Source organism: Hyperolius riggenbachi, chromosome 1, assembly GCF_040937935.1.
Source record: "Hyperolius riggenbachi isolate aHypRig1 chromosome 1, aHypRig1.pri, whole genome shotgun sequence".
NCBI classification, from domain to species: domain Eukaryota; kingdom Metazoa; phylum Chordata; class Amphibia; order Anura; family Hyperoliidae; genus Hyperolius; species Hyperolius riggenbachi.
The window spans coordinates 478,956,766-478,970,206 of NC_090646.1; the positions used below are offsets into that span (position 1 = coordinate 478,956,766).

Here is a 13,441-nt window from a genome sequence, read left to right on the forward strand (position 1 = left end):
AAGAGTGGTAACTGTCAGCACAGCCATTTTCGCGCGAACTTTAATGATTTCGCGCGATAATTCGCGTTTGCCCTCGAAACCATTGAATTGCGCGCAACAAATCACGATCGCGCGCAAACGCGAAAATTCGCGCGAAAATGGCCGTGCTGACAGTTAGCACTCTTTTGTGAATCAAGCCCTATGTGTGTGAATAGAAAAAAAGAGACCATTTGCTGCAGAGGAAGGGCTCTTATTTTCCTTGTATTATTTATTTCAGTCACTCTATTAAATCTATGCTTTCATCATAACAATTTACATTTGTTTCTTTTCCCATATGCAGTACGCAGGATTTGGACAAGTAACTCCTGGAAGTTCTTCCTTCACAAATGCAACTACGCATGGAGGTGCTCCTCATGGCTACTCCCCGGGCCTCAGCATCGCCGTCCTCTCAGTGGCCTTCATCATTGGTTTCCCAGGCAACACCTTTGTCATCTGGACCATTGTGAGATGCATGAAGAAATGCTCCGTCACCTGCCTCCTTATCCTGCATTTGGCCATTGCGGACATCATTGTCATTCTCACAGCACCTGTATTCCTTCATCTCCTATCCACTGGCAGCTGGGCATTTGGCAATATTATTTGTAAAATCTGTCATTATATTAGCTGCCTGAGTATGTATGCCAGCATCCTCCTTATCACCTCTATGAGCATAGACAGATATTTTGCTGTGGCCAGACCCATGTCTTGTCTAACCATTAGAACAAAAATAGTTTTTAGCAAAATAATTGTTGCTATCTGGGTGTTCGCATGTTTGTTAGCCATTCCTATGCCAATATACCGAGCAGTTGAAACAATTAACACTAAGCAGCAGTGTAAACATATTCACAGTTCTCCCGGAGACATTATTTTTCAGTATATGTTTGAGACTATGACAGGCTTCACCATCCCATTCACCATCATCCTGTCCTGTTACGTCTACATTGGACTGAGGCTACGTAGTGCTAAGTTTCAAAGCAAACAAAAGACAAGCTGGCTGGTCGTCATGATTATAGTGATGTTTGCCCTGTTTTGGCTTCCTTACCATGTGGTCAATATGATAGAGGTGTCAGGTGAAGTGTTCTCATCAGACAAGATAAGACGTACCGCTCGCATTGCCAGACCAAATGTGACAGCTCTTGCTTTCGTCAGCAGTAGTGTAAACCCGATTCTGTATGTGTTTGCCGGTAGTAGCTTCATTAGGACAGCTGGGGTGGAATTCATGGCCAAGCTGTTTGAAGGGGCTGGCTCTGAATTTGGCACTCTTAGGAAGGTTTCCCAGGCTTTCAGACAAAAAAGTCAAGAGGAACCAATTGCTTTGGGAAATACCAATAAGTAAAATATAAGATACCTCATTTGATTGTACAGAGTGATGCTGAATAAGGACTCCTTTCCACTGTCTGTGTTTTGAACCCATTTTTGGATCACGCACGATTTGCCGATAGTAAGGGCACCGCGATTAACATGGTAATTGTGGTGTACTTATTCCACTGGTGTAATGCAATTATGTTGTAGACGTGGCACACCTTTCCCCAAGTCCGGGTGCTGCAACCTGTGGATGCTGAGCCCAAACATCCGACAGTATCATAAGCAGGCAAAAAGGTCCAGGTCAGCACACCGTTAGAAGATGCAAGTTTCTTCAATTTATTGCTTCATTAGCACATGAATATGACAATTGTTTCGGGGCCACAGCGGGTCCCCTTCTTCAGATAGTGCAAACAAACAACTATCTGAAGAAGGGGACCCGCTGTGGCCCCGAAACAATTGTCATATTCATGTGCTAATGAAGCAATAAATTGAAGAAACTTGCATCTTCTAACGGTGTGCTGACCTGGACCTTTTTGCCTGCTTATTCCACTGGTGTGATCCATTTTGTGACCAAGCCCAAACATACTACACTGAACATTTTTCCTGCATAAAATTGTGTAAGTAAGTAATGATCCTGGCTGCTAAAAGTGTACATCAGCTTTAATTGATATACTGCTCTTCATACAGCATACATAGCAAATGTGGTCAGTTAGTGACAAGACAATAAACTCTGTACAGTGCTGCGTAATATGTTGGCGCTATATAAAAACTTGAATAAATAAATAAATATACACAATAAGTACATGCCCTTCACCACAGTGAGGCTGTGGGGCAGTGTTAGGAGCGGACCTGCCATGAAGTCACCTGAATCACGTGATTAAGGTGGCAAAATCTAGGGGGCGCCGCTTGGACAAACAGTTTGGGTCACCTGGCGCCTGCCACCTGGGGGGGATTCTCCAAACTTTGCTTCAGGCAGCAGAAGTTCTAGAACTGGCCATGGGCAGTGTGAGACCAGAGCAACCTGCCTGACGGCTGTCTCATGCCCTGTACATCTTCTGAGGCTCCATGGCCACATCCACAGCGAGGGTGGGTTTCTCTGCTCCCACACTGCTCCACAGCCTCACCGTGGTGATGGCATGTGGCTTATTGTGTATATGACCTTACATGCTACTATGTACACTGTATGAAGAGCCGGATCTATCAAAGCTGATGTACACTTTTAGCTGTGGTCCCGACATTTTGTGTTACTTTCTACAATTTTGTGCAGACTGCTGTCATTCACCCACAGCACACTGTATGTAGCAATGCTCTCACAACATTGTAACTAACTCAGGAATCACAACGTGCCTGCAACTTTATCTTGGAGAAACATTTCAACAACAAAACATTTTTCCTGCATTGCAATTTTGGTCAAATCTTTCTTTTTCTGATGGATATTGCAAATGCAATTGTGAAAGTGCAAATATTGGAAACATGAGATGATCAAAATATGCACAGTGTTAAAAGGGACAATTGTGATTACAGTGTATTTTTTATGCCAATCCAATTTTCAGTTGGAAAGAGGCCTAAATAAAGCATTACCTTCATTTTGACACTTTACTGGTCTGCCAGTTATTTTTTGAGTACTTCAGGGTCCAGGCACTTTAATAGCTCTCCCAACCTGCACTAAGTATCAGAACCTCAAAAATAAAGGATCAAAAACCTAATGAAATACAGAATGAGACCCTAAAATGATGCTTGGCAAGTTTGCAGAGGGGAGGGTATCACATAAGAGGGGCACACTGGAAATAATATACACATAGCAAAACTACTTTATCCACTGACAGCTATGTTAAAGTTAAAGTTAGTACAAGAGCACTGAATTGCTCTCAGACTGTTTCCTATATCTATATATTTACACAGAACTTCTAAAAGAAAATGTTTTAAAATGATGATATAAATAACTATAGTGTAAAGGATGTAACTCATATTAGTAGTTATTTAAAGTACAAAAGTTTTTTTGATCTGGTATTGTAAACCCTATATCCAGAAACAGATCAAAATGTATAATCTAACAGCTCAGTAGCGAGAGCTCAAATGTTACCTTCTGTGGTTACACCAAGACATCTGCAGTTAAACAAATTAGTTGAATTTAGATCACATGACCGGAAGCAACATATTATAGGGACGGGAAAGCCTGGTATGCACCTTCAATTATAAATGGCCAATCCGATTGACCACTTGTACCACCTCCATGTAGTATGAGTGTTTGCCTACACAATCTGCTCATAGTTTTTAATATCTGAACTGAAGGTGTTTTACCATGCTTAAAGAATTAAGAATGATCCAAATGGCAAACGCGTGAACTAATGTTTGCAGACATGCATATTCACCAACCTGCACATCCCAATGTAAACGTGGGTTTGCCAATGAACCATACTGCAAGTTTTTCTGGCCGGCTATCCCTGTGCCTTCATTTAAATGGTGTACCAGCTCACTTACCTCTAAAGGGAGACAGGCTGATGTCACCATAGAGAGAGCTGGATGGTTGGGTTGTATGGGCACGGTGTAGGAGAGCAGCCCTGTGATTGGCTGTAACAAGCAGAGGGCTGCTCTCCTACACTCCACCCATCCAGCCCTCCCATTTCTCAGTGCATTGCTGTTTCTCAGGTTTCATACAGGTGAGTGAGAAGGGGCAGAGGTTATTGGGAGGCATGGACTGTAATGGGCAAAATTCAGGGGAATGTCAAACCCCTGAGCATTTGGGCACAGCAAAGTCTGCAAAAATAAGTTTGCAAATACACCATCACTGTGGAACAACAAACATCAGCCAAATCACAGTCACTTATTAGTAGCTGTAGGTACAATGGGCTTGATTCACAAAAGCGTGATAAGCGTGATAACTCAGTTATCACGCCTAAAAGCTCAGTTATCACGCCTAAAAGCTTTGCACGTGCTAACTAGGGTGCTAAGTAGTTTGCATCCTACTTTACACCCTAGTTTGCAGGTGCAAACTAGAGTGAAAACTACTTAGCACCCTAGTTTGCATGTGCAAAGCTTTTAGGCGTGATAACTCAGTTATCACCCTTCTGTGAATCAAGCCCCATATCTGCTGCATGAGTTCACTGGATTTGCTTTGCCCTTTGTTTGAATCATTTTAATGTCTACAAATGAGTCCATTTAAATCTGCATTAAAGCACAACTGTCGCAAAAAAATTTAAATATTTAAAATAGACACACATAAAATGTAGATATCTTCCAAAGTAAAATATACTATAAATTACTTTACTTCTATGTCAATGTCACTTACAGCAGGTACTGAAAATCTAACAAAGTTTTGACTAGTCCATCTTTTTATGGGGATTCTCAGGTACTTCTTTATTTACAAGAGCATTTACTGAACAGCAATGAAAGGCGGTTGCTCAGTCCAGCTGCCAAAAAAATTGTGCAAACAAGTGGGGAGTCGCCCAGCATCTTTGTATAAATCCTTTTCCAGGGAGTGCTTTTGTAAAGAATAAAGGTAATATTGAAAATCTCCATGAGGAGATGGGCTAGTCCAAAAAACAGTCAGATCTGTCAGATTTTTACCGAATACTGTAAATGACAGTAAACTGGAAAAAATTATTTATTGCATTTTACTCTAGGGGAAATGTACATATTATATGTATGTATTTTGAATGTTATGTTTTTTTTGCAATAAGGGTTTTCATAATTGTATTCCTCTGACAGTTACAAAGAATGCTCATTGACTTAGAGTAGCATTTCAAGGTCAAACTATATATTTTAATACATTGCTAGTCTGCTGTTCCTTAATTATGTGAAGGTTCCTCTTCCTCTCTCAAGATTGTTCATCTCTTATTTTAAACTTTTAAGTTGTGTACAGCTCTCTGTACTGTTGTGTTGTTGCTTTATAAATAAATGATAATAATGTTCATTTGAGAGGTATCATTCACTTAATGTTTTACTTATCTGAGCTTGTCCAGTGATGTTTGTACAAGATGTTCAGGCATCTCCACTGGGTAGTGGTCAGTCGGTGTCAATCACCAGAATTTCTTGCGGAAGCAAAAAAGTAGAGAAGTGAGTTCACAAGTGAATGCTCATTGGTCAAGTCTTTGTTAAGAAAATGCAGCTTTCTTTTGGAAAGTGATGAAAGGGCTTGGAAACTCATTTGGCTGAGGTGTCCCCACTGCAGAGATGTACCCTGACTCCCTGGGACCTCAGTGCCTTTAATACGTTAATACTGATCGAGAGCAAACAAATAAAAACTACATCTGGGTTTTGGCCTCTACCCCTCTAAAAAGCTTTATTTGTTAATGCTGTTAATGTTTCTGTCCCTGCTAGGTATATCAAAGCCATAGCATAGCAGCCCATAAGGTGTGATGTTTTTGCACATACATGAGGCAGGTTATCCCTAATCCTAATTTTTATATTTTGCATTCCATGTTCGGACACCTGTCACTTGTATTTAGATAGAGAAGTGAGCAGTAGAGCTCAGGGAGGGAGTTTGACATGTAAAGGAATTTCCGAAAGTGTTTTGCGGAGATGGGTTGCATAGTGCAGCTTTTTTGCAGCCTTGGTCTCCGTGCAGATATAGCGGGAGATGTTTCCAGACACTGCATACATTGTACTGTATATGCCTGTAAATTGTCATATCCTGGTAAAGCTACAGTATGGTGGAAGGCTAAGAAAGGTACTATTGTTCAGGAACGTCTAGGGCTGGGAGGGCCCCAGCAACATTAGCTGTGAAATCCCGGGAGATTCTAAACACTTTCCACTCTGTATTAACCATTCATGTAGCTCAAAAGTCTCAGTCGGAAAGTCCTACATGGAGACATTCTGTTGGGAGATATTCTGTTGCCATACTATCAGTTTCTAAGATTCATAGCAAGTTAGGATAGGCCAGATTGGACCAGGTCCAATTACTATAAACTACTACCTGCATTTTCTCACACTTAACAAGCCATTTTTGAAGACATCCCATATTTTTACTATTTATTTTTTAACTCTCCTGCTCTTTTCTAAACAAACCACTCTGCTGTACATTCTCAAACACTTGTTAAAGAGAATCTGAAGTGAAAATAAACTTATGATATTATGAATTGCATGTGTAGAACAGCTAAGAAATAGAACATTAGTAGCAAAGAACAGAGTCTCATATTGTTTCCAGTACAGGAAGAGATAAGAAACTTCAGTTGTTATCTATGCAAAAGAGCTTCTCTGACCCAACTTGGGTTGAAGACAGTCCTATTTTCTGAAGCACTTATACATCAAAGAAACGGTGAGGCACAGCTTCAGATAAAGTTTTACTGCAGGGGAGTTGAAAGGGTCATTAGCTCTGCTCTGTTTCATATTTTAAGTTACAGTGTGGTTTGTAATTGCAAATACGACAGAGAGATGCAAAGTTATAATAAAAAAGCTACTGTATATAACTGAAAATAAAATTATGAGACTCTTTTCTGTGCTACGAATGTTCTACTAATTATCTGTATTACACATACAATTCATGATGTCATGGGGTTTTTTCACTTCAGTTTCACTTTAAAGTTTTGAAACAGTTGTAAGGGAAAGGACTTGTTGTATAGTTGTGGGTAAACAATACATCCCACTTTATCTTACCATGTCGGGAAGGCAAAAAGAGTTACTAACCACCCTAGGGAGGAGGCATCAATTTCCCAACACAGATTATCAGCAAGTGGCTGTAACCTTCGAAATAAAACACTGATCTCAACACAAGATTGCAATCACAGACAGTGATGAATCCCCATATAGACACACTGCTTCAGGGCCGGTTCAAGTAGCAATTGAGCCCTAGGGCAAAATTAGCCTGGGGGCCCCCCAACAGACACCCCCCGACCAAAAAGAGTCATTAGAGGCCCTTTGTTGCAGCCAAACTTCCCTCCTGGGCCCCTGAGCTGGCTGCTGACCCTCCCCCAATCACCTCCCAACTTAACAGACTCTGCAGAGTCCCTGGGGAGCAACAGTTAAGATGGGGAGGGACAAAACTTGGGGGCCCCTACAGGCTCTGGGGCCCTGGGGCAATTGCCCATTTTTTCCTATGGTAGCTCCGGCCCTGCACTGCTTGACTCTCTGCCTAACAGCCTGCTGTGCTTTATAGAGACGGAAAGAGGGAGGACAAGCAGGGGTAAGTTGCAGTGGGAAACATCTAGCCAGCATGTGTAATTAGTAAAGATTGGTCTATAGACATCAGGGGACACAGCAAGAAACACTTACAAACAACCTATTGGACAAATAAATTCTAAGGTGTGTACAAGCCTTAAAGAACCACTATCTAAACAAATGGTAACATTTCAAAACATGCAAACATGTACAAATAAGATGTACATTAGTCCCAGAGTAAATGCACTATAAATTACTTTTCCTATGTTGCTGTCACTTGGGACTAGTCCATCTCCTCATGGAGGATTCTCAATATTTTGATTATTCTTTACAAAAGCAATCCCTGTAAAGGAACCATACAAAGATGCCAGCCGATCTCCCTACTCATGTGCATAACATTTTGGCAGTTAGGCTAATCAATTTCCATTTAGTATGTGCACCTGAAAATAAAGAAAACCCGAGAATTCTTTATAAGAAGATGGACTAGTCCAAAACATGTCAGATCTGTCAGATTTTAACTACCTACTGTAAGTAACAGCAACAAAGGAGAAAATAAACTTATGGTGCATTTTAATCTGTAACAAATGTACAGGGTATACATTTGCATATATATAAATTTTAAAAATGTTTGCAAAAGTGTACAGTGATTGTTGTCCACTAGGATTGGGATCTGATTCCTCGAGTGACAGTTCTGGGCTCAGCGCTGTACTTGGCCAAGATGATTGGGCACTTCGGATCTTTTGGTGACGCATTGGTGTGTGTGGGGGAGGGGGGGGGGATTGTGGTTGTACATATTCTAGTTTCTTGGCAGAGATGACCCCAACCAGCTGGCCCTGCCAAGATTAGTATAGCATGCATAAAAAGCTTTAATCTTTGAGATTACTTTGTTATATTGTCTTTAATGATTGTTGTTTGTATCCACTTCCACATGTCCTGCGACTTTTAGTAAACATGCTGAATAAATGATCTGCTGTTGTTTCATTAAGTCTATTTATACATTTATCAAGAGTGGTTTTCACAATCCTGTCACAGAAGCTTTAGGGTACTCCTCCCACCTCTCCACAAGTCTCCACGACTCCTCTATGCAAATCCGTCAACTGGCCCCCGATCCTATCCAGAATCAGCTTCAAGATCCTATGCCTGGCCTACAAATTTATACACAAATTTTGACTGACTAACATCTCTTGTCTAATCTGCTCCTCCAATTACATCCTCCACACCATATATCTTGCACTTTCATGTGCGACTACAGGACTTCACTAAAGCTGCCCCCATCCTGTGGAACTCTCTCCCACTGCCCTTGCCCACTCCTTTAGCATTTTCGAACATGCCATCAAAACTCACCACTTCAAGAAGGCCTACCCCACCTCACTGACTCCCTAACTCTCCCCGCCTGGAAGCTCTCAATGCAACCCCCCTCCTATCGAGTCAACACTCCTCCCTCTAGTAAGCCTTTGGTAGGGCCCTCCTTCCTTGTGTATCATACTTGATTATGCATCTTGCCCACAAGATAATGTGAACTTGAATTACTAGTACTATTGCCCCAGTGCATGATCTGGCATTGTGTTTCTTATTGCTTATTACTTGCCCGTCACTCCTATTATCATTGGCTGTAATCCTATGTATTGTACAGCACTGCATAATATGTTGTCGCTATATAAATGCAATAAATAATAATGCTTTCATGACACCTTGCATTGCATCAGACAATATACTCCCACTGCAAACATAATATGAATAAACTGTAATAGTACAAAATGCATGTAAAGAAAACAGATTGGCAGTGCTCTGAACCAAGCAGCACCTGACACACTGGCAGCATAGGGCTGTTAAGAACACATTGGCCTCTATTCATAAAGCATTCCTGCATGCGGTAATGCTCAAAACAGCTGACTTTACCGACCATTTAGCAAAGTGTCCATTCATAAAAGCTGTTATCGCATGAAAAGCTGACATTCCTGAGAAGTGCGGGAAATTACCACCTTATGCTGTGATTATCACAACACATGTCACTAGATGTCAATTCATAAAGATTAGAGCAAGCGGAATGGGAACGGAGAATACCGACTGTTTAGAAAAGGAGATAAGCCAGTGATAGCAGGCAAGATAACAGCCAAGCTAATGGGGACAGACCTCCCAGGCAGCAGTAGTGAGAGCAGAACAAAAAAAAGGCATCCCAGAATACCCAGGCTGTGTTTTTTAACCCCTTGGGTACCTGTTTTCAGATAAATTTCACATCAAAAAGCCTGCATGTGTAACATTTCTTGAAGTTCTTCTAAGCTGCGGCAATTAAATAGATTGTTTAGAAAGACTAATAGACAGATTCAATGAAGATTCAGGGCAAGGAGAGGCAGTTTTAAAAAAAAAAATGCACATCTAAAGGGAAGTTGGGGCTGCCTCCTTTATAGTAACTGTCTCTGCACAGAGAAAATGTATCAACTCAGCCAGCAGCACCGCTAGTTTAGTGCGGGAATTCCCTGACCTTTTATCGCAAGTGTAAACTTTTTATGAATTAGCACACAAAAGTCGAAAATACCGATGCAGTGTTTTCCCTCCAAGATTTTTTTTTCGGCAAATGTTTTATGAATAGAGCCCATTGTGCTCACACTGCTTACGCAGGTGCTGAAAACTTATTAGACTCTTGGTCAACTTCCTTATAGGAGATTACACTGTAACTTCATCAGAAACATCATGCAATACATGTTAGCAGGGACACCGTGTGCAGGTTGCCTCATGTCCCCAACCTAACCTAAGTTTAAAAATGACCCAATGCTTTGGGAACATTCATGCAAAGTGACTTGGGAGCTTAAAGAGGAACGTTAACCTTGGATTGAACTTAATCCCAATCAGTAGCTGATACCACCTTTCCCATGAGAAATCTTTGCCTTTTCTTGAATAATTCATCAGGGACATTTGTAGAGCTGATATTGTGGTGATGTCAGGGGACTGCCTTTTTCTCTACAATAATGGAGAATACCTTTAAAGGACAACTGAAGTGAGATGAATATGGAGGCTGCCATATGTAGTTCCTCTTAAAAAATATCAGTTGCCTGGCAGCCTTGTTGGTCTATTTGACTGCAGTAGTGTCTGAATCACACCAGAAACAAGCATGCAGCTAATCTTGTCAGATCTGACAATAATGTCAGAACCAGCGGATCTGCTGCATGCTTGTTCAGGGTCTATGGCTGAAAGCATTAGAGACAGAGGATCAGCAGGACAGCCAGGCAACTGGAATTGCTTAAAAGGAAATAAATATGGCAGCCTCCATCTACCTCTCACATCAGTTGTCCTTTAACCCTTACAGTGTTAAAATTGAAAAAGGGAACTGGCAAAAAATTTAAGTAGGACTGGTAATATACATACAGGTTTATTGCATCATGCTGAAGGGACTGGCTCTTTCTCAGCAATATTGGAGTTTCATTTTAAATGTAACCTCTGCTCAGTAGCGTTGGTATATTACACAGCTGATATTATTTCTATAAGTAGATGTGAGGAAAGGTAAATAACATAGTAACATGATTAGTCCAGTCTTCTGCTGCTTGCAGATATAATCCGACGCCCAAGGGGCTCGATTCAAAAAGCCAGTGGCGTAACAATAGGGGTTGCAGAGGTAGCCACCGCATCTGGGCCAGAGGGGCCCTCCCTCAACTGCAGTACTAGCTCTTTATTGGTCCTGTGGTGGTAATAATCACTTCTATAGATGCTTTGAATGATAATAATCATTAACGAGTTGCTCCCAATGCCCTTCTTGCACCTCTGACACTGTGGTTGTCCTTGGCAGGTTTTGGTGTGTTGTATAAATTGTTATGTATAAAGTGCTGGGGAGCCCCATGTATCACTCCCTCGCACCGGGGCCCCTAGCTCCTGAGCTAAGCCTCTGCACAAAGCCGTGCTAAATGCTATCATGGCTGTGATAAGCTTAGTGTGCGGGTTAGCGCGCGTACAGGTTTGCACGCATAATAATAAAGGTTTGCACGCATTAACGTTCGCCATTCACGTGCTAACCCATATGTTACCGCGTGAGCGGGAAAGTTTATGCGTGCAAACCTGTACACGTGCTAACCCGCGCACTAAGCTTATCACGGCTGTGATAGCATTTAGCACGGCTTTGTGAATCGAGCCCAAGATGTGGCTGCTGTGTTGCTGTGAAATATATGGGCAGCCCAATGTGTTTGCATGAATTTCCTCCAGGCACTTTGGTTTCCTCTCATGTCCCCCAATAGGTCAATTGGCTCTCCCCCAAAAATTGTCCTTAGACTGCAATAGGTACATAAGACAACAACTGACTATGGTAGGGATTTGATTGTCAGCTCATCTGAGGTAAAGTTTGTGACAGGACTATAGGGCAGTCATACCACACTAGAGCCAACTAATTTCTAGGGCCCATGCAGCTACATTGCAGTCTTCATATCTAGAGCTGAGCAGGAGAGGAGGTGGAGACAAGCCAGCAGTAGGACACACACATGCAAATAGTGTGCTCCTGCAGCTGCTATGACACGCAGCCAGAGACCAGAGCACAGGTGTCCAACACAAGGCCGGCGGGCCGAATGCGTTCCTCTTTGCCATTTTATGTGGCCCTCAATGAGCACCACACACACACACATTTGCATACACATACCTTTCCCACTGGCACTATCTCTCCACATAGCAGAGTAGCAGAGCAGTAAAAGCAATACGTCGTGCCTCTTCAGTTCCCTATCACGTGACATGCATATAAAGCATACAGTATGTCTAGAGAAAACCCAAATATTAAACTGCTCCACTGTGCTGGTCTACAGAAGGGGGAGGAGCACAGGATCATCTAGGCCCATAAACTCCACCCCCATGGTCACTCTAATTACGCCACTTTATTTGAGACTGTTCAATAAATGTTAAATCTTAATAAACAATTTAGCCCGTGACTGTGTTTTACATTTTGTCCCCTTACGTGATTGAGTTTGACACCCCTGGACCAGAGGAATGTGGCAGAAGGACAAGAGGAGGAAACTAGCCTCAGAAGGGAGGGGAAGAAGAGGAGTGGAGCTCAGCCTGAGACTGGACAGGGAGGAGAGAGGAGCCTGAGGCTGGAGGAGAAAAAGAGAAGTGCTGACACAGGAAGGAGGAGAGGAGAGACAAGCCTCTGAGTATGTGGTGAGTAATTCTGAAATTCTATAGTACTGGGGCTTACCTCTTGCTCTGACTGAGGCCTGTCTGTAAGCAGTTTCCAGGTAGGGGTAGCTTATCGAGACGCTACGCCCGATAACCATGGCAATGGCGTTCGCGTGAGCGCCGTTGTACATGATGCGTGAGCAGCCGTTGGTCCGCTTCCCCTTGCTGTGCTCACTGGATGATGTGTCTCGATAACAAGCTTCAGAAGACAGAGCTCTCTGCAACTTTGAAAGTCGTAGAGCTCAATGGCTCTTTTGCATAGATAACAACTGGAGTTTCTTAACTCTTCCAGTATTGGAAACAATATTAGACTTATGTCTATGCTCCTAATGTTTTATTTCTTAGCTGTACTACACATACAAATCATTGTATCATATTTTTTTTCCCTTCAGTGTCTCTTTAAGGTGCACACCTGCACTTACAGTGTTACCCTTCAGGATTAATCTTGATCTACAGTAACACTTCTGTGGATCAAGTGCTATACACACAGGGATTCTCTGATATGGAGAGTATCCCATGTGTTGCTATGCAGAGGGAAGGTGGGGCCAATGTTGCTTATATGGAGGAGTGCTTCCTGCGGCCAGGGTAATAACTTTCTATAGAAAACATGAAATTATGAAATTTCGCATTAAACGTGAATTTGCGCCAAAGTGCAAAATTACGTTATGGAAATTACGCGAATGGAATTCCGAATTTCAGTTTGTATGGCAATTACGCAATTACATACCCTACCAGCAAAATTCAGATCTTACGAACAGCTGGTGGATGTATGTGCTCGCTGCCACTGGAGACTTTCTGATCCACCAATCACGCGGGGGACGCTGCTCCAGAACCGCCAATCACCGCTGCTCATTTCTCTGCTCCGTCTGCTAAT

At 42.2% G+C, this 13,441-nt stretch overlaps 1 protein-coding gene across 1 annotated transcript in view; it reads left to right on the forward strand.

The window, feature by feature from the left end:
- LOC137521778 (leukotriene B4 receptor 1-like) overlaps nucleotides 1-1,618 on the forward strand; it is a 65,442-nt gene extending 63,824 nt beyond the window's left edge. The window contains exon 3 of the mRNA XM_068241507.1: nucleotides 320-1,618. Within this exon, the coding sequence (XP_068097608.1) occupies nucleotides 320-1,354 (1,035 nt within the window). The 3' untranslated portion in view covers nucleotides 1,355-1,618. The remainder of the gene's footprint in view (nucleotides 1-319) is intronic.
- Nucleotides 1,619-13,441: the final 11,823 nt, after the last annotated feature.